The sequence below is a fragment of the Dendrobates tinctorius genome, unplaced genomic scaffold, assembly GCF_039654945.1.
Source record: "Dendrobates tinctorius isolate UK_male_01 unplaced genomic scaffold, ASM3965494v1 ptg000005l, whole genome shotgun sequence".
In the NCBI taxonomy this organism is placed as follows: Eukaryota; Metazoa; Chordata; class Amphibia; order Anura; family Dendrobatidae; genus Dendrobates; species Dendrobates tinctorius.
Window position 1 is genome coordinate 10,499,496 of NW_027361673.1, and position 20,417 is coordinate 10,519,912.

Consider the following 20,417-nt stretch of genomic DNA (forward strand, 5'->3'; position numbering starts at 1 on the left):
TGAAACCAAAGTAGAACTGTTTTGTAGAAACAAAACTCGTCGTGTTTGTAGGAGACAGAATGCTGAGTTGCATCCAAAGAACACCATACCTACTGTGAAGCATGGGGGTGGCAACATCATGCTTTGGGGCTGTTTCTTTGCAAAGGGACCAGAACGACTGATCCATGTGCATGAAAGATTGAATGGTGCCATGTATCGTGAGATTTTTAGTGCAAACCTCCTTCCATCAGCAAGGGCATTGAAGAAGAAATGTGAATGAGTCTTTCAGCATGATAATGATCCAAAGCACACTGCCAGGGTAACGAAGGAGTGGCTTCGTAAGAAGCATATGAAAGCCCTGGAGTGGCCTAGTCAGTCTTCAAATCTCAACCAGGGCCAGCTCCAGGTTTTTGTGGGCCCCGGGCGAAAGTGTCTCAGTGGGCCCCTTTAACACGTACCACAATTCATGATGCACAGATACGGCAAAGAAATATAGGTATAGCACATTGTCAAATATTTCACTTACTTCTTACATTACATGAGTGTTATCTATTGTAAATTCTACAATAGCTCAGAAACCAGAAAATCCTCGCAGAGCACAGTGTGTGCCCTAGTGGGGAATCAAAAGTTTTAATTTAAGACCGGACAGTATAGAACTCCATACAGTATTCTGGGCATCACATAGTCTTCCATACAGTTTATTGGGCACCACACACTGCTTCATACAGAATAATGAGCCTCATATAATGCTCCATACAGAACAATGAGCCCCAAAAATTGCTTCATACAGAATAATGGGCCTCATATAATGCTCCATACAATATAATGAGCCCCAAATATTGCTTCATACAGAATAATGAGCCTCGTATAATGCTCCATACAGAATAATGAGCCCCATATATTGCTTCATACAGTATAATGAGCCCCATATATTGCTTCATACAGTATAATGAGCCCCATATAATGCTCCATACAGAATAATGGGCCCCATATATTGCTGCATACACTATAATGAGCCCCATATATTACTTCATACAGTATAATAAGCCATATATAATGCTCCATATAGAATAATGGAAACCATATAATGCTCCACACAGAATAATGGGCCCAATATAATGCTCCATACAGAATAACAGGCCCAATATAATGCTCCATACAGAATAATGGGCCCAATATAATGATCCATAGAGAATAATAGGCCCCATATAATGTTTCATACAGTATAATGAGCCCCATATAATGCTCCATACAGAATAATGGGCCCCATATATTGCTTCATAAAATATAATGAGCCCCATATATTGCTTCATACAGATTAATGGGCCCCATATATTGCTCCACACAGAAAAAGGGTCCTCATATAATGCTCCTTACATAATAATGGGCATCATATAATGGTCTATACAGAATAATGGGCCCCATACAATACTCCATATAGAAAATGGGCCTCATATATTGCTCCATACAGAATAATGGAAACCATATAATGCTCCATACAGAATAATGGGCCCAATATAATGATCCATACAGAATAATGGGCAACATATAATACTTCATACAGAATGGGCCCCATATAATGCTCCATACAGAATAGGCCCCAAACATTGCTCCATACAGAATTGGCCCCATATAATAGTCCATACAGAATAATGGACTTCATATAATGCATCATACAGAATAATTGGCCCCATATAATGCTCCATACTGGACAATGGGCCCCATATAATGCTCCATTCAGGATAATGGGCCCTATATAATGCTCCATACTGGATAATGGGCCCCATATAATGCTCCATACTGGATAATGGGCCCCATATAATGCTCCATACAGAATAATGGGCCCCATATAATGCTCCATACTGGATAATGGGCCCCATATAATGCTCCATACTGGATAATGGGCCCCATAAAATGCTCCATACAGAATAATGGGCCCCATATATTTCTCCATACTGGATAATGGGCCCCATATAATGCTCCATACTGGATAATGGGCCCCATATAATGCTCCATACAGGATAATGGGCCCCATATAATGCTCCATACAGGATAATGGGCCCCATATAATGCTTCGTACTGGATAATGGGGCCCCATATAATGCCCCATAGAGAATAATGGACTCATCTATCCCACTCGGCTCATTCTCATCTCCCCCGCTGGGCTCATTCCCCCCCACTCTCATCTCCCCCGCTGGGCTCATTTCCCCCCCTCACTCTCATTTCCCCCCCCGGCTCACTCATCTCCCCAGCTGGGATAATTCCCCCCAATCACTCTCCTCTTCCCCGCTGGGCTCATTTCCCCGCCGGCTCACTCTCATCTCCCCAGGGGCTCATTCTCCCCCCGGCCCCGCCGCCGCTCATTCTCAACACCGCTCACCTGAGTCCATGCGCCGGTAAACATTTTCCTGTCAGAGCGCGTGGTCACGTGGTACCGCTCATTAAAGTCATGAATATGGGCGCCACACCTATGGAAGAGGAGTGGCGTCCATATTCATGACCTTAATGAGCGGTAATATGTGGACCGCGCGCTCTCACAGGAAAAAAGATAGTGGTCAGTATGATGTTTTGCGGAGGGCGGAGAGCGGGGGACCGACCCCGGACTTATGAATTAAAAACAAACAAACTTGTTCAGGTGCCAAGTGGGCCCCACCCCCCGTCTCGCCAGGACCCCGGCACTTGCCCAGGTACGCCGGCCCTGATCTCAACCCTATACAAAAGTTATTCGGCACTCTAGCACTTTTCAACCTTTTCCCACGTATCAGGCTTCAAAACATAAAGATACCAAATGTACATTTTTGGTGAAGAATCAACAACAAGTGGAACACAATTGTGAAGTTGAACCAATTGAACCAAATTTGTTAGTTCTTTTAAATTTTTGTGGAAATTCAAAAACTGAAAAGTGGGGCGTGCAATATTATTCGGCCCTTTACTTTCAGTGCAGCAAACTCACTCCAGAAGTTCATTGTTTCTCTCTGAATGATCCAATGTTGTCCTAAATGACTAATGATGATAAATATAATCCACCTGTGTGTAATCAAGTCTCCGTATAAATGCACCTGCTCTGTGATAGTCTCAGGGTTCTGTTTGAAGCACAGAGAGCATCATGAAGACCAAGGAACACAACAGGCAGGTCTGTGATACTGTTGTGGAGAAGTTTAAAACCGGATTTGGATACAAAATGATTTCCAAAACTTTAAACATCCCAAGGAGCACTGTGCAAGCGATCATATTGAAATGGAAGGAGTATCATACCACTGCATATCTACCAAGACCCGGCCGTCCCTCTAAATTTTCATCTCAAACAAGGAGAAGACTGATCAGAGATGCAGCCAAGAGGCCCATGATCACTCTGGATGAACTGCAGAGATCTACAGCTGAGGTGGGACAGTCTGTCCATAGGACAACAATCAGTTGTACACTGCACAAATCAGGCCTTTATGGAAGAGTGGCAAGAAGAATGCCATTTCTCAAAGATATCCATAAAAAGTGTTGTAAAAAGTTTCCAACAAGCCACCTGAGAGACACACCAAACATGTGGAAGAAGGTGCTCTGGTCAGATGAAACCAAAATCGAACTTTTTGGCAACAATGCCAAACGATATGTTTGGTGTAAAGGCAACACAGCTCATCACCCTGAACACACCATCCCCACTGTCATAGTGGTGGCAGCATCATGGTTTGGGGCTGCTTTTCTTCAGCAGGGACAGGGAAGATGGTTAAAATTGATGGGAATATGAATGGAGCCAAATACAGGACCATTCTTGAAGAAAACTGTTGGAGTCTGCAAAAGACCTGTGACTGGGATGGAGATTTGTCTTTCAACAAGTCAATGATCCCAAACTTAAAGCAAAATATACAATGGAATGGTTCACAAATAAACGTATCCAGGTGTTAGAATGGCCAAGTCAAAGTCCAGACCTAAATCCAATTGAGAATCTGTGGAAAGAGCTGAAAACTGCTGTTCACAAACCATCTCCATCAAACCTCACTGAGCTCAAGCTGTTTGCCAAGGAAGAATGGGCAAGAATTTCAGTCTCTCGATGTACAAAACTGAGACATACCCCAAGTGACTTGCAGCTGTAATCGCAGCAAAAGGTGGTGCAACAAAGTATTAAGTTAAAGGGGCAGAATAATATTGCATGCCCCACTTTTCAGTTTTTGACTTTCCACAAAAATTTAAAATAACCAGTAAATTTCGTTCAACTTCACAATTGTGTCCCACTTGTTGTTGATTCTTCACCAAAAATGTACATTTGGTATCTTTATGTTTGAAGCATGATATGTGGGATAAGGTTGAAAAGTTCCAGGGAGCTGAATACTTTCGCAAGGCACTGTAGATAGATAGATAGATAGATAGATAGATAGATAGATAGATATCCGTGAGACATATAATTAGTGATGTGCGTGTGCAGGCTAATAAATAAATGAAAAAAATGACTTGGGGTCCTCCTCACTTTTGATAACCAGGAAAGGTAAAGCAGACAGCTATGAGCTGATATTATCAGGCTAGGAAGGTACCTGGTTATTGGTCCCTATCCAGCCTAAAAATACAAGCCTATGGCCAACCCAGAAGTGGCGCATCACATTAGATTGTCAATCCTTGAGCTTTGCCCTGTAATGGTAATTGGGGTTAATGTCAGCTGTGATTTGTCTAAAATCACAGCTGGCACCAAGCCCTGGTGTTAGTGATGGACAGGTGTCTATCAGACACTCCCATTACTAACGCAGTAATAAAAGAAATCACACAAAAAATACTTTCCTGGTTTACAATGCAGGTCTGACTTAGTCCACAAACGAAAAACTGAAAAACAGAAAAAGAGAGAAATGAAAACAAGACACGGTCCCTCGTTCAACAGTTAATTTTAAAAAAAGTTCCCACGCAAGTCTGACATAGTCCAGCGATTCCCACGATGTTCCCCTAATCCAGCCCTGAAGACTGTGAATAGCAGTAACACTATTCACAGTCGATGAGTCTTGCCGATTGTCATTTTTTTCATTTATTAGCTTAATACATGTACAGTAACACACACACCAACCAAGACATGCAAGGCACTAATTATATATCTCACGGATATGCATCTACCCGATAACTAACCCTATAGGAGGTTTGGCTGCCTCCAGCCTGATTCTGCACTCCTCCCATTGACCTGCAGGTGATCGTAATCAGTTCTACTTCCCATTTGTATTGTAGGCTCATAGCCCATGAGAGACATGTTTGTCCATTTAACTGTAGGTTGATAGCCTAAAGGCCCTTTTACATTTAGCGATGCACCAGCGATCCGACCAGCGATCCGACCCGGTCAGGATCGCTGGTGCATCGCTAAATGATAGCTAGTGAGCTTTCACACAGAAAGATCTCACAGCGATGCAGCAGCGACGCAGCGCACGATACCTTTCACACACAGCGATCCTGGCATCCTCCCGCCCGCCTCCACGCGTCGCTCGTCGTCACAGCAGGAAGCCCCAGCAGGAAGCTGACAACGAGAAATGGAGCCGGACATTCTTGCGCGATCAGCGATAACCAGCGGGGGAGCCGGTCGGAGGCAAGTATCACACATAGCGCTATCGCTATAACGTCACAAAATCGGTGACATTATAGCGATATCGCTAGCGATATCGCTATGTGTAAAACCCCCTTAAGAGTTGCATGTACTGTAGAATAGGACACATCAGAGGGAGGTCACCTTGCCGTGGTTGATGGGCACACATGAATTGGCCAATTTAGGAGCTAAGAACCTTCATTTTAGTAAGTACATACATCTTTCTGAGTAGTAACATAATCTAGATTTAGGCTGTGTGCACACGTAGCGATTTTTAAGCGTTTTTGCCGTGATTTTCGGCGCGAAAATGCTGCGAAAACGCTTAAAAATCGTGTACAGAACGCCCCCCATGCATTCCTATGGCATTCCGCACATGCTGTGCTAATGCTGCGCTTTTTTCCGTGGCGGAATCGCATCGCGGAAAAAATCGCAGCATGCTCATTCTTTGTGCGGAATCGCAAAGAATTGCCGCGATTCCGCACCCATAGGAATGCATGAGAATCGCTTACTTCCCGCATGTGGCTATGCCCACCATGCGGGAAGTTAAGCGTCTCATGTGCGGTTGGTACCCACGGTGTGGAGGAGAGGAGACTGTCCTCTAGGCCCTGGGTACCATACCCCTGTAAAAAAAAGAATAAAAAATCGGGGTATATTTACCTTCCGATGTCCCGCGCTGCATTCCCGGCCTAAGCGTTCCCAGTAATGCCTTGCGGCAAGGCCCTGTAATGACGTAGTCTCGCGTGACTCTAGCGGTCTCGCGAGATCGCTATAGCAACGCGAGACTACGTCATCACAGGTCTCGCAAGGCATTACTGGGAACGCTGAGGCCCGGGAATGCAGAGCGGGACGCCGGAAGGTAAATATACCCGATTTTTTATTTTTTTTTTTAGCATTTTAACATTATATCTTTTACTATTGATGCCGTAAAAACCTGGTCACACTTGTCAAACACTATGTTTGACGAGTGTGACCAACCTGTCAATCACTTTCCAAGTGATGCTTCAAATCGCTTGGAAAGTGCTTGAATATCGCACGCGAAAATCGCGGCAAAATCGCGATCATAATCGCGGTAAAATTGCGGTGAAATCGCGCGGAAAAAAACTGCGCGATTTCTGGGAAGGAGTCCGGTTTTTAGTAAGCGTTTTAAAACGCTACGTGTGCACATAGCCTTAATGTTTTCAGTGTTTTCACATAGCTTGGCATATGCAGAGCACTGCTGTGTTTTCTTTTTCTACCCCATATCTATTTAGCTATCATCTAATTGCCACATATCATATCTATAACTCTATCTTTACACATCTTTTACACCTAAACAGCTGTAATTTCTATTCTGCAGCATATTCTGACCGGACATTGATATTCTATTCTAAGGAGGATAAGTCATTATAATCATATGCCCAGAGAAGCTTTAAGCAGCTTTCTTCATTAATACGATGCAGCATGTGACAGAAAGATACGCAAAACGTACAAGTGTATTTTCATATAATACTGTGAATATAATGAAAAAGGAATGAATATTAAAATTTAGATATGTGCTTGATTTGATTGCCTGCTACTATATCTTAGTAATGGGCTACATCAGGTTTGTCAAATGTCCAGGAATGTCTGGACATCCCTAAGAAAAAAAACTGATGCTTCTGTGATTGTTTTTGTAGCTGAAGTTGTCTGCTCAGATTATTATACCCGTAATTATTACCGTTTTACACATCACAGGAAGTTCTGCTAATGCGGAAATATCAGAATTATGGCCTGTAAACATATCACTTAAAGGCTTAATAATGCATTATGGTTTCCAATGTGTCTGAAAAAAAAAAGTTTGCTGTTAGGAACTTTGGGATTAGCGGTCCAGAAAAAAGCTGAAATAAAAGTTGGCAACTCTGGCATGCATGTGTCATCAAGGAGTCTGTGATGGCTTACAGCAGCCATTAGAGATGGTGCAAAATGAGTCACAGGATCCGGTCCGGAGGCCATATCGGTAATCTGTGGCTGCCAGGCAGGAGCCGTGAGAACTGATATTGCGCCAGAGAGGCTAATCAAAAGAGGAGACCGGGACACCAGCAGTTAAGAGGCGGCTCTCACGGCTCCTGTCCGGCAGCAGCAGAATGCTTACATATCAAAATGAGAAAAATGGTTGCACTCAATTGCATTAAGACATGTCAATATGAAATATATGATGTGTGAATAGCGTAATGGCTTTTGAAATTTAGAAAAAACACATGAGATTCTTAGCACAAAATTTGGCCAAAAAATGTGAGCCCTCACCAATATCAAGGTAATCTCATGATCGAATGGGTCCCTAATCTAACTGCCTAGTTTTTTGTGGGAAGAGTTGTACTTTTGAACGACACCATTGATTTTACCATATAGTGTACCTGAAAATGGTTTAAAAAAATTCCAAGTGCGATTTAATTGCAAAAAAAGTGCATTTGCACAATTGTTTTTTTGTATTCATCATGTTCACTATATGTAAAACTGACCTGACAATATGATTCCACAGGTCAGTACAAGTACACAGATACCAAACTTGCCTAGCTTCTTTGTTATTTAGGTGAAGAAAAATTCTAAAATTTGGAAGCAATTTTTTTTTTTTGCTTCTGTTGCTATATTCCGAAACGTTCAGCGTTTTCATTTTTCGCGATCTGGAGCTGGGTGAGGGCTTTTCTTTTGCGACTTGAACTGCCGTTTTTATAGATATCATTTTGGGGGTAAATAAGATGTTTTGTTCACCTGTTATTGCAATGACATGGCGGACAAAAAAATTTAATTCTGGAGCTGATTTTATTTCTTGCTACACCACTTACCGATTGGACTAATTGTTTCTATATCTTAATCTATTGGTCATTTCTAAACACAGCAAAACCAAATATGTGCATTTTTTATTGTTTTAGTTTCAGTAGGGCAAATGGGGGGAGGGAGTTATTTGATATTTTGCATTTTCATTTTTTTTTCAATTTTTTTTCACAATTTTGACTGACTTCGATAGTCCCCTTAGGAGACTAGAAGCTGCAATCAGCTGATTGCATGTGCTACACATAGCAGAAATCACAATCTCCTAGGAACGCCAGCCATGAGCAATCATAGGAGATTCATAATGACAGACTCCAGGCTGTGCCCCACGATCATGTAATAGGGGCGTCGATAGGCGGGACTTGTGATGCGCTTCCGGCTGGCGCGTGTTAAATCCCGCTGTCAGCCACCTGCTGCTGTTAAAGGCACTTGATGGCTGATTAACTCATCCATCAACTGTGGGGAAAGATCCGGGCTTGGGCGACGGAGCCCGCATCAAAGGCAAGGACGCGAACTTTGATGTGTATATGTCAAAGGTCATGAATGGGTTAAACAAAGATCAGGAGTGCACAGGTGATTTATAATTAGTGTTGGGTTTTCACCCATGTCACTGGGGAGGTAATATGGGAATGCACCACTCACATCGAAAAAAATAAATAATACTATAGACGCTGTGGAGTGCCGGGAATTCATCCAAAAAGACAGGCAGAGACCGCAGACAATGCATACAATACGAACACAGATGAAATCTGGAAGAAGAGGCCTTGTGCAGCTTGTAGTAACGCAGCAGCGGCGCCATCTTGGAGAAGGGCATGCCCCATCACAGCTACAGAGGCAATACTTAGCATAAAAGCAAGTGATAAGCTGGTAAAAAACAACCATACAGTCTCACAAAGGGGAGGATGAAACCAAGACCAGGGAATCACCAAGGTAAAACCCAGGAGAGGAAAAAAAGTGGTCAGACACTCTGCGCTGCGAAGCACTATAAACGATTATTATTACAGTGGTCTTTATTTGACACGTTTCGAAGTTTCACAGAACTCCTTCCTCAGGAGAAAACAAATATCCATATACTTGGACAGGCGCTCCCCTGGGCACTCTGGACTTACCAGTAAAACCATACCCCTGACACAACTGTGTTATACCACATCTATTAAAATATACAGAGTAGCTATATATACTTATATAAAGATTTATTCATCACCGGTCTCCTCAGTGGGATGAAACCCAGCAAACCACTAAAAAAGCCTCATTACTAAAAACAAACAGTATAATCTCATACAGGGAAAGTGGCATTCCAGGGTGAATCATACACGGTGAGTAAACGTGGTATCTGCGAAAAAGAGAGAATAAATTAAAAACAATATATTGGATTATTAACACGCAGCTACCCTGTGAGACGAGGGAATACCAAGGCAAAACGCAGGGCAAGGCCGACCTTGCAACACCCACAAAACACATTCTAAAATAGCAAGGAAAACGGCGTTAAAGGTAAATGACAAAATCGGAGTCACGTTCAAAAGTGTCTGATAGAAAGTACAGGAAAGATATATATCTTTGTACCGTGTTAGCCAGTAGATGCGTAGTCTGGAAAGCTTGCAATGTGTTACCATCTTTTCAGTTAGCCATTAAAAGGTATCAGCCACTGAGGACTCTCAATTCTAAATATTCTTCTAATAGAATGTAGTAATATCACTGATGTCACATTCTGCCCTAATAAACAGATCCCTGGGAGTTACATTTAGGAACGTGAGGATTAAGGGGGTTTTACACATAGCGATATCGGTATAACGTCACCAATTTTGTGACGATATCGCTATGTGTGATACTTACCTCCGACCGGCTCCCCCGCTGTCCATCGCTGATCGCGCGAGATTGGGCGGCTCCATTTCTCGTCAGCTTCCTGCTGTGACGACGAGCGACGCGTGGACGCGGGCGGGAGGACATCAGGATCGCTGTGTGTAAAAGGTGAGTATTGTGCGCTGCGTCGCTGCTGCATCGCTGTGAGGTCTGCCTGTGTGACAGCTGATTTAGCGATGCACCAGCGATCCTGACCGAGTCGGATCGCTGGTGCATCGCTAAATGTAAAAGGGCCTTTAGGGCTCTTTCTCCATAGAGGATTATGAATAAGACGTATCCACTCTCTGCCAGGTGGAGACTTTCCCAGACGTGTCGTCCTCCAGGTCACAATTGCATTTTATCCATTTCGTCTCCTCCAGATCAGAACGAGGTTTCTTATTCCTTCTTATCCCGTGCATCAATGGATTCCTTAACTGCAGTCCGATCCTCGGACGACAAAACACTTCTGAGATGCGTCTCATGTCGTTCACAGCTCATGGCCAACCCTGGATTTCCTGTTGCAGGAATTCTACATTTTATTATTAGCAATATCTATATAAAGTTCTTATTGTTATTCCAAAATCTTTAGAACACAATGCACTTCGTGGTAAAACCCCTTTAGCTGCTTAAGTGCCGACATAACATAGAAAAAACCCCAACCTTACATCCTAGACTGGCACAGCTGACACTGGCACTCCTGAGCAGTGTTGCTGTGATTCCAGGTCACGTGACAACTTCAGCCAATCAGCAATCACTGATCGTCTGCAGCCTTGGTATGTCAGTGCACTGCAGCCAATCATTAGGATGTCATGTGACTGCTGAGATCTCAGAAGCCGAGAAGTTCTGGAAGTTATGTGCTTTCTTATGTTATATGGCCACTTAAGCAGTTAATCAGGGGTTGTTCACTTTAATGAAGGATGCAGCTTACAATTTCATTTTTTTTCTCTTACTATTAATTTCCCTCTTTTAGCTTTATCCATTTGCACCGACTTTCCCCCTCTAGAAAGCCTCCATGCAGCACGTACCCCCCCACCCATCACAGGCTGAGGCAGCCCCCACCGCCGGCACACTGCGCACGCGCGAGCAATTCTCGCGTCGCCAGTAATTACTGAAGAAGCGAGACTTCCCTGCGCATGCGCGGTTCGCTGCTGGGGATGCGCCGGGAAGTGTCGAGTCCCCAGCAGCGATCGGCGGTGAGCACGGTGAGTTCCCGAGAGGCGCTGGGACTTATGGTTCCCCTGAGCCTAGACAGCAACCCAGAGCTAAATACAGTTGTGTGGTGATACACTGAGACGTGCTGCATGCATTGTCATTAGTGTGTGATCTATCAATGTCACGTTGGACGGATCCCTGCCCTGTGCCCTGGATCCCGGCTTCTGTACAGTTCTAGAATGTGTCCGATGGTCGCACGTTGCACCGTGTGATTGCGTGGTGTCTGCCGCCCGATCGTGTGCCTGATGAGGGTGCGCTCCCTCCTATGTCTTCGCCACTGCTCCCGGCTCCACTGTCCACTCCCTGTCGGATCGCTGTAGCTCTGCTGTAGTCTGGTTTCCATTGCTCGGGGGCACTTTCTCCCCTGCTGCACAACCTCCATCAGCACTTCTGTCCCCAAGTGATGGGGCTGCTGGGACCCCAGGACATGTGCTGCAGGCAGCCAGGGGGCCCCATAATCCACCATTTATACTTGTTACAGATTATTTAAAAATTCCATTGTAATCCAGATTATTCTCCTCCGGATTGTCAAGTCTGTAAAGGCCGTGTAGCTGTATTCACATGGTGCTCCGAGCAGCAGAAGCCGACCTTCCATGGCGCTCGATGAGCCGCCTTCCCACTGTTGGCCAAAAATAAAGCATCCTCTGTGGATCTCAATGTATAAGTCCGTGCGCCGTCCACACGTAGAGGGGCGGCATGACGCGTGCTGTACACTCGGGGGCCACATGACGCGTGTCGTAACCGCATGGAGGGGCCGCATGACGAGTGCCGTCCACACGACCCATGCCATACACTCGTGGAAGGGCCACATGACGCATGCCGTACACTCGTGGAAGGGCCACATGACGCGTGCTGTACACTCGTGGGGGGGCCACATGACGCCTGTCGTAACCTCATGGAGGGGCCGCAGGACGAGTGCCGTCCACATGACCCATGCCATACACTCGTGGGGGGCCACATGACGCGTGTCGTAACCTCATGAAGGGGCCGCAGGATGAGTGCCGTCCACATGACCCATGCCATACACTCGTGGAGGGGCGGCATGACGCGTGCTGTACACTCGTGGGGGGCCACATGACGCGTGTCATAACCTCATGGAGGGGCCGCAGGACGAGTGCCGTCCACATGACCCATGCCATACACTCGTGGGGGGCCACATGACGCGTGTCGTAACCTCATGAAGGGGCCGCAGGATGAGTGCCGTCCACATGACCCATGCCATACACTCGTGGAGGGGCGGCATGACGCGTGCTGTACACTCGTGGGGGGCCACATGACGCGTGTCGTAACCTCATGGAGGGGCCGCAGGACGAGTGCCGTCCACATGACCCATGCCATACACTCGTGGGGGGCCACATGACGCGTGTCGTAACCTCATGAAGGGGCCGCAGGACGAGTGCCGTCCACATGACCCATGCCATACACTCGTGGAGGGGCGGCATGACGCGTGCTGTACACTCGTGGGGGGGCCACATGACGCGTGTCGTAACCTCATGGAGGGGCCGCAGGACGAGTGCCGTCCACATGACCCATGCCATACACTCGTGGAGGGGCGGCATGACGCGTGCTGTACACTCGTGGGGGGGCCACATGACGCATGTCGTAACCTCATGAAGGGGCCGCAGGACGAGTGCCGTCCACATGACGCATGCCGTACACTCGTGGAGGGGAGGCATGACGCGTGCTGTACACTCGTGGGGGGGCCACATGACGCGTGTCGTAACCTCATGGAGGGGCCGCAGGACGAGTGCCGTCCACATGACCCATGCCATACACTCGTGGAGGGGCGGCATAACGCGTGCTGTACACTCGTGGGGGGACCACATGACGCGTGTCGTAACCTCATGAAGGGGCCGCAGGACGAGTGCCGTCCACATGACGCATGCCGTACACTCGTGGAGGGGCGGCATGACGCGTGCTGTACACTCGTGGGGGGGCCACATGACGCGTGTCGTAACCTCATGGAGGGGCCGCAGGACGAGTGCCGTCCACATGACCCATGCCATACACTCGTGGAGGGGCGGCATAGCGCGTGCTGTACACTCGTGGGGGGACCACATGACGCGTGTCGTAACCTCATGGAGGGGCCGCAGGACGAGTGCCGTCCACATGACGCATGCCGTACACTCGTGGAGAGGCCACATGACGCGTGCCATACACTCGTGGAGGGGTCACATGACTCGTGCTGTCCACACGTGGAGGGGCCACATGACATGTGCAGTACCTCATGGAGGGGCTGCATGACGAGTGCCATACACTCGTGGAGGGGCCACATGACGCATGCTGTAGACTCGAGGAGGGGCCGCATGACACGTGCCGTACAAACGTGGAGGGGCCGCATGACTCGTAGCGTACACACAACGTATGCCGTACACACGTGTAGGAGGCCGCATGATGCATGCCGTACACGTGGAGGGGGCTGCATTACGCATGCCGTACACACGTGAAGGGGCTATATGATGCGTGTCATACACACTCAGAAGGGCCGCATGACGCTTGTCGTACACATGTGGAGGGGCCGCAAGACGTGTGCTGTACACACGGGGGACCATATCACGCATGCCGTTCGTACTCAAGGGAGGGTCATATCACGTGTGTCTGTGCCATACATCTGGGACCCGTGTCATGTGTCACTGGTAATAATCAGCATCTTGGACAGATGTTTGGGTGTCATGATCTAATCAAGTGGTGTCCTGAGATCTGCATTGTCTGATCCACTCACAGTATGGAGCCCCTGTGGTCATTATCTTCAGTCCCCCCAATCCACAGAAAGGGTTGCTGGTTCAGTACCGAAGCCCCTTCCCTAATTTTTCCCTCACATCGGTGGGCGCTTCTCACCATCTGTGCAGTGAAAAAATCTGAAGGGGTGTAGTGCAAAATCAGAGAGACCACCATTTTAAAGAGGTTTGTCCGTTTTTGAGGACAATTTTCTTTTTTTCCACTTAGATTCCTTCTATAATCCCTCTGTGAGGCCTCGTTCACACGATCAGTAGTCGGTCAGTATTTTACCTCAGTATGTGTAATCCAAAACCAGGAGTGGAACAATCATAGGAAAAGTATAATAGAGACACGTCACCACTTCTGGATTTATCACCCACTCCTGGTTTTGACTTACAAATACTGAGGTAAAATACTGACCAAATACTGAACGTGTGCACGTGGCCTTACTCTGTGTATTGCTGGCTGCAAAACGGGTTAACTGAGAACTGTCAGTGAGCTTGTTCTAATGGCCTGACAGGAGAATTTACAATTCATTTATCTGTGTTTTCTGAGCACCTGCTTTATGGCCACTGACATCATCAAAGTTGATTGTAGAGGAAACAAAGAATCTGTAACAGCGAAATGGTGCAAAGTTTTTAATGAAACCTAATAGAAAAAAAAATATTTTTAGGCCAAAATACATGCAGTTAAGTAAAAAAAAAATATTGCCAAAGGTGGACAATCACTAATTCTCAAGCTCATTCATGGGCCTAGAAGTCAGTTTTGTTTGACATCTGCGTGCTACGTAGGAGGTTCACTGCTGCATCTGTAGCGCCACATTGATGCCCACGATGGGAGTCGTGTTGCTCATCCCACCAGCAAAAAAGGGACATCATGATTTCTGTATGAACAGGACTATGCTGGGGGCAGGGGAAGAGAAAAATATATATCTTCTCTGCTTAAAGGGGTTGTTCCCAAGTCACATTCTCTTCCCAACTGGACCCTCAGCACATTTTCCTACCAATCCACCATTTCCCTCATTGCGAATCTCTAGATTTCTAGTAACAAAGTACCTTCTCCGAGGCCTTTCCAGGTTAACAGAGTAGTGGTTGTGACATTTGTAAGTTCTCCTTTTCCCCCCTTGTAATGTGAGATTTTAAACCATGGTGCCAGTGAATGCAAACCATTGTAAGCAGGCATGATTACTGGCAGGAAGTCCACAAAAATGTCTGACAAATCTCCCGTTCTCAGACCCTCCAGGATGTTTTTATACATCTGTGCATAGTATTAGCAGCGCTGTGTGCCACAGTCACTGTTGTGAGGCTCTTCGTTTTTTAGGTTCCGTGCCCCTTTAAGGTGCATGTATAGCTGCATGGTATATGAGTGGTGCTCCCAGGCCGGTGTAGTTACCGGCACGCTGCGTGGTTGCCAGGGTGGTGATCGCTGACCTGATAACTTGCTTGAAAAATCAGGCTGATTCATCTCTATGACAACTACATGGAGCGCACATTCGGGTTTTGCATAATTTCTAGGGGCGTCATTATTTCCATCCTCTGTTCTCACTTTATTTTTTCCTTTTTTTAGTTCCTCTTGTCAGCCTGTTGGATGCGTCAAAGTCTAGTTAGTTCCGTGACCAATATTGTTCGGAGCGTCCACACAGGCTGTAATATAGGATCTGTCACCCGCAGCTATATGGATGTTCCAGGACCCACATGGCTTTTTCTAAAAGGGTCTGTCTACTTTTTCAGTCTCTTTCCAATGTCACCCAGCTATTTTATTACTTGTCTTATGTTTCCTACTGCCACCACCCATTGGCGGGTGCTTTTCAACTGTCTTCTACTCGTCCCCATATGCCTCATGCAGACGCTGGCTCCATCCGGCCAAGCTGCCGTGTCTCATCCATCCCACTCCGACTCATCATTCGTGACTTCCTGTGCTCAGGACTTAAAGGGATTGTCCGGCAAGAGCGCATCACCTATCCACAGTATAGATGATAACTTGCTGATCGGTACGGAAAACCAGCACAGATTGTCAGATCGGGGAATTTTTATTCCTGTTGCAAAGTGCTGCGGCTGGTCAGATGCCCGACTGCCTCTCCTTTCATTCTCTGTGGGACTGACAGAAAAAGCCAAGCACAGCACCAGGCAGCTCAATAGAGAGTGAGTAGAGCGCAGCTCACATGGACTCCATGCCACTCCATTCTAAGGGTGTCTTCACATTGCGTTTGGTTACACGCTCAGTGTTCTTGTCGGGGCTCCTTATGTCCAAACCCCCAGATGTTCTGCCGGGGGGATCTGATGTAGGCACCGAGCGTGTGACTAAACGTAATGTGAAAGCACCGTGCTAGAAATAAGGAATAAAAGTCCCCAGTTTCCCCCACCAAGTAATATGTTATCAGCAACAAGACGAGGTGACATCTCGCTTTAACTGCTCCTTTAAAAAGGACCTTTCACTGGATTTTTTCTTCATTTAGGCCACATAATTTGCGTTCGTCTAAGGCCACATTCACACGATCAGTATTTAGTCAGTTTTTTTTTTTACCTCAGTATTTGTAAACCAAAACCAGGAGTGGGCGAAAAATGCAGAAGTGGTGTCCAAATACTGAACATGTGAACGTGGCCTTAAACTGAGAACTGCTTCCAATTGATGCTGCCCCACTGATTCTGGGGCTATTTTTCTTCTCTGCCCCCTTCCCATCCCCATTCCAGAGTTATGCCCCCAGAAATAAAGCACATTGTCCAATCCTGAGGGGCTGGATAAGATTTCTAACAATTGACAAAAGACAGCTGAAGTTTATTTTCTACTAGCTGAAGAGCCCGGCGCTGCCCGGGCATAGTAACTAACTGTGGTTAGATATAGCAAATTATAATTATCCTCCATCCCATAGTCCAGTGCCCATATACCCATCATACATATTCGCCATCCCGTAGTCAAGTGTCCATATACCCATCATACATATCCGCCGACCCATACTCCCGTGCCCATATACCCATCATACATATCATCCATCCCATAGTCCAGTGCCCATATACCCATCACACATCCTCCATCCCATAGTCAGCCATTATGACATCTTAATGAGCGGCGGGGCTTGCAACCTATGATGACATCAGCGTCGCCATGGCAACCATTGTGACATCATATTGAGGGGTGGGGCTTGACGTGCACACACTTTTTCCCCAGTATGTAGATAGGGACAAAATTGTTTGGTGAATTGGAACGCGCGGGGTTAAAATTTCGCCTCACAACATAGATTAGGACGCTCTCGGGGTCCAGACGTGTGACTGTGCCAAATTTTGTGGCTGTAGGTGCGACGGTGCGGATGCCTATCCCGGACATACAAACATACACACACACACACACATACATACATACACACTTTGAGCTTTATATATTAGATAATAATGACTTATAAAAGATAGATGTGCCTGGATATTGCAGCGCACCCACGTTCAGATGTGGAAGATGTGGAGTCGGTGGCCATAGCAGTGATATCACTATGTACCAGATGTTAAAGGTGTATTCCCATCTTCAAGATCCTATCCAAATATGTAGTAAGTGTAATAATAAAAATATTAGCAAATATCTCCAATTAGAAATGTAGTATAGTTTTCCTGATTCGCTGTCTCTTTCCTCATGTGCAGGCATTGCAGGACCTTAGGTATCCATGGTTACGACCACCAGAAACTAGATAGCAGTCACTATATCAATGGTCGTAGCCATGGTTGCCTAAGGTTCTGCAAATGAGGAAAGAGACATAGTGAATCAGAAGAACTATACTACGTTTCTAATTGGAGTTTTTTTCTAATATTATTACACCTACTACATACTGGGAATAGGGTCTTAGAGCTGGGAATACGCCTTTAAGGATTGATGCCTCCGAGTCCAGTGGAGCCAGGTGGAAAGGAAAGCCTGTTCTGCTCAGGGAGTTCTGTGACGACTCATTTCATTAGTGATTTGTTGTTATTTTTGGCATTCCAGCTATTATTGACCATTATCCTAAATATCTCGGAAACGCTCTTAAACATAATAGTTGTTTAGTCAGATGACATCCACTTGTTAGACCGCTGCAGCCATAGGTGTGTAGGAGGGTTCTCTTCACAGCTATCTAGAGGCTTTTTGTCCAGTTGCTCTCCGGAGTGAGTCATTGTCTCCTGATTGCTCATTTATTACAGTCATTTGCAGCCTCACTCATTGTAGTCATGACTTTGTCACTCTTTGATGTTTTGCTTGTCAGGTTGTAAATCAGTCTTGTCAAACTCCTGAGAAATCCCTCATTTCTGAATGTAGATTGTGGGCAGAGGAGATTTTCTGGATCTTTCCTAATGACTTTATATATCTGATATACTTTAAGAATGTGCAGCTTGGGAGGACAAAGTAAGAGAATCTTTAGGAATAACCTATTGTTCTGCATGATTACCAATGCTGTGTCTGATTGTTATACAAGTTAAACATAGGCACAGTCTAACAAACCTAAGAATAAACCAATTCATACTGTTCATTTTTTTTATTGAATGCTTTGAGTGAGAATCCACATTGGAGGGTGATAAAGTAAGTGAACCCTGATTTTAATAGTCTGTAAATCCTCTTTTTGCAGCAAACAAAGCTGCAAATAAGATTTACAAAACATTGAAGAGTAATTTTGCACTATTCTTCACTTAAGGGCTCATACTCACTTGCGAGAGACTCGCATGATTCTCGTGGGAGTTTCTTGCATGAAAACCTGGCACTATCACCGGCACTCGGACTGGAGCGTGCGGCTACATGTATTTCTATGCAGCTGCACGCTTCGGTCCCAGTTCCGGCGGCAGTGCCAGGTTTTCATGCAAGAAACTCCCACGAGAATCATGCTAGTGTGACTGCGGCCTAATCAGTACTTCTGGGATGTCTTTTGTGCCTATCCATTTGTGTAAACAGGCAGCCAATCTTCCTATGAATGAGAAAAGTGCTAGTTCGACAGGTGAAATGATTTTAAGCTTGCTTAAAAATCATCATTCCCGGCAACACATTGTCTTAAGTCCTATCATCTGCCGAGAACAATGATCCTCCATGCGCACAGAATGATCCTGTTAACGATTGATCGTTCTGTGCACCTGGAAGTGATGTAGGCCTGCCTAAACAGACTATTAAATAGTAATTGGCTTAGGCTGGTTTCACATTAGCGTTTTTTAGCGCAGTGCATCGTGCGCCCTATGTTTAACATGGTGGGCGCATGGTCTAGCATTTGCACGCGTTCGTATGCGTTTTCGTGCACATGCGTTTTCTTGTAGTGTGCGCCTAGGCGCGCCCGACGCAACCTGTTGCATTTTTGGGTCCATCCAACAGTGTAAAAAAAAAATGCATGGGCACGCTTGTGCACGGAATGCACAAAAATAACACATTACAGTCTATGGGAGCGCAGGCGTGCGTTTGAAATCGCATGCGTTTTAAGAGTTAACATGGCTAGAAACTGGTTAAAACGCATGCGCCTAAAAAAAGCAAACGCATGATGCGTTTTTTTGCATGCGTTTCTATTGCGCACGAAGCGCAGCGCTAAAAACCGCTAATGTGAAACTAGCCTTACATGTAACTGATCAACAGTTGTTTAATAGCCACGATTGACCGTGTAAACTTGGCATCACATATGGGCTTTGGGTCACTGTGTGGTGGCATCTCCCAATGCCTCTTATGGTTAAGTTGATGGATTGTTGCCTTAATATTCTTCTCTAAAATGTTTGGATTCATTAAATGATCACAAGGTATACGGTTGGGATGAGGTTTTGGTGTCGGTGTGCAATGATCTTTTTCCTCCAAATAGCTTTGTGTATTTGTGCTAAAAAAGTTCAATTTTTGTTCTCATCTATGTATAGAAAAGACCAGAGATGCTGTGGAGTACCCAGGTGGCCTTGGGTAAACTGAAAATGAGGCACACTATCTTTTTTGGATTGCAGTGATTTTCTTTATGGTGTCCTTCCATGAACTCCATTTTTATTCTTTGTAGAGTGTTCAGGAGTTCTTTTGCTATTATTACCCTTGCGCTCTTTCTTATCTTTCTGGATTGCCTGTTGTGCTCTTTGAGTGGTCTTATCATTGGGGGCCTCTCCTCGGTAGAAAAGCAACAGACCTGAATTTTTTGGTTTTGTAGATAATCTGTCTGACTATGGATTGATGTATGCCCAATAATGCTTTTGTAGCCTTTTCCAAGCTACCTTCTGAGGTCTCCATTTTATTTTTGACTTCGAGGTATAGTTCACTCTAAGTAATGTTTCTTGAGAAGATCAGATTTGTCAGTAACCAAGCTTTGTGTGCCTTTCTGTAATAGGCCAAACATCTTGAAACTTAAGCCTTCCAATCTTATCTACTTAAAGTGAACCCGTCG

The 20,417-nt window shown here is 45.6% G+C and overlaps 1 protein-coding gene across 1 annotated transcript in view; it reads left to right on the forward strand.

Annotated features, from left to right (window-relative positions):
• Positions 1–11,193: 11,193 nt before the first annotated feature.
• The window catches only part of LOC141083823 (ubiquitin-conjugating enzyme E2 E2), a 278,410-nt gene continuing 269,186 nt past the window's right edge, over positions 11,194–20,417 (forward strand). Inside the window, exon 1 of the mRNA XM_073568279.1 lies at positions 11,194–11,349. Within this exon, the coding sequence (XP_073424380.1) occupies positions 11,281–11,349 (69 nt within the window). The 5' untranslated portion in view covers positions 11,194–11,280. The remainder of the gene's footprint in view (positions 11,350–20,417) is intronic.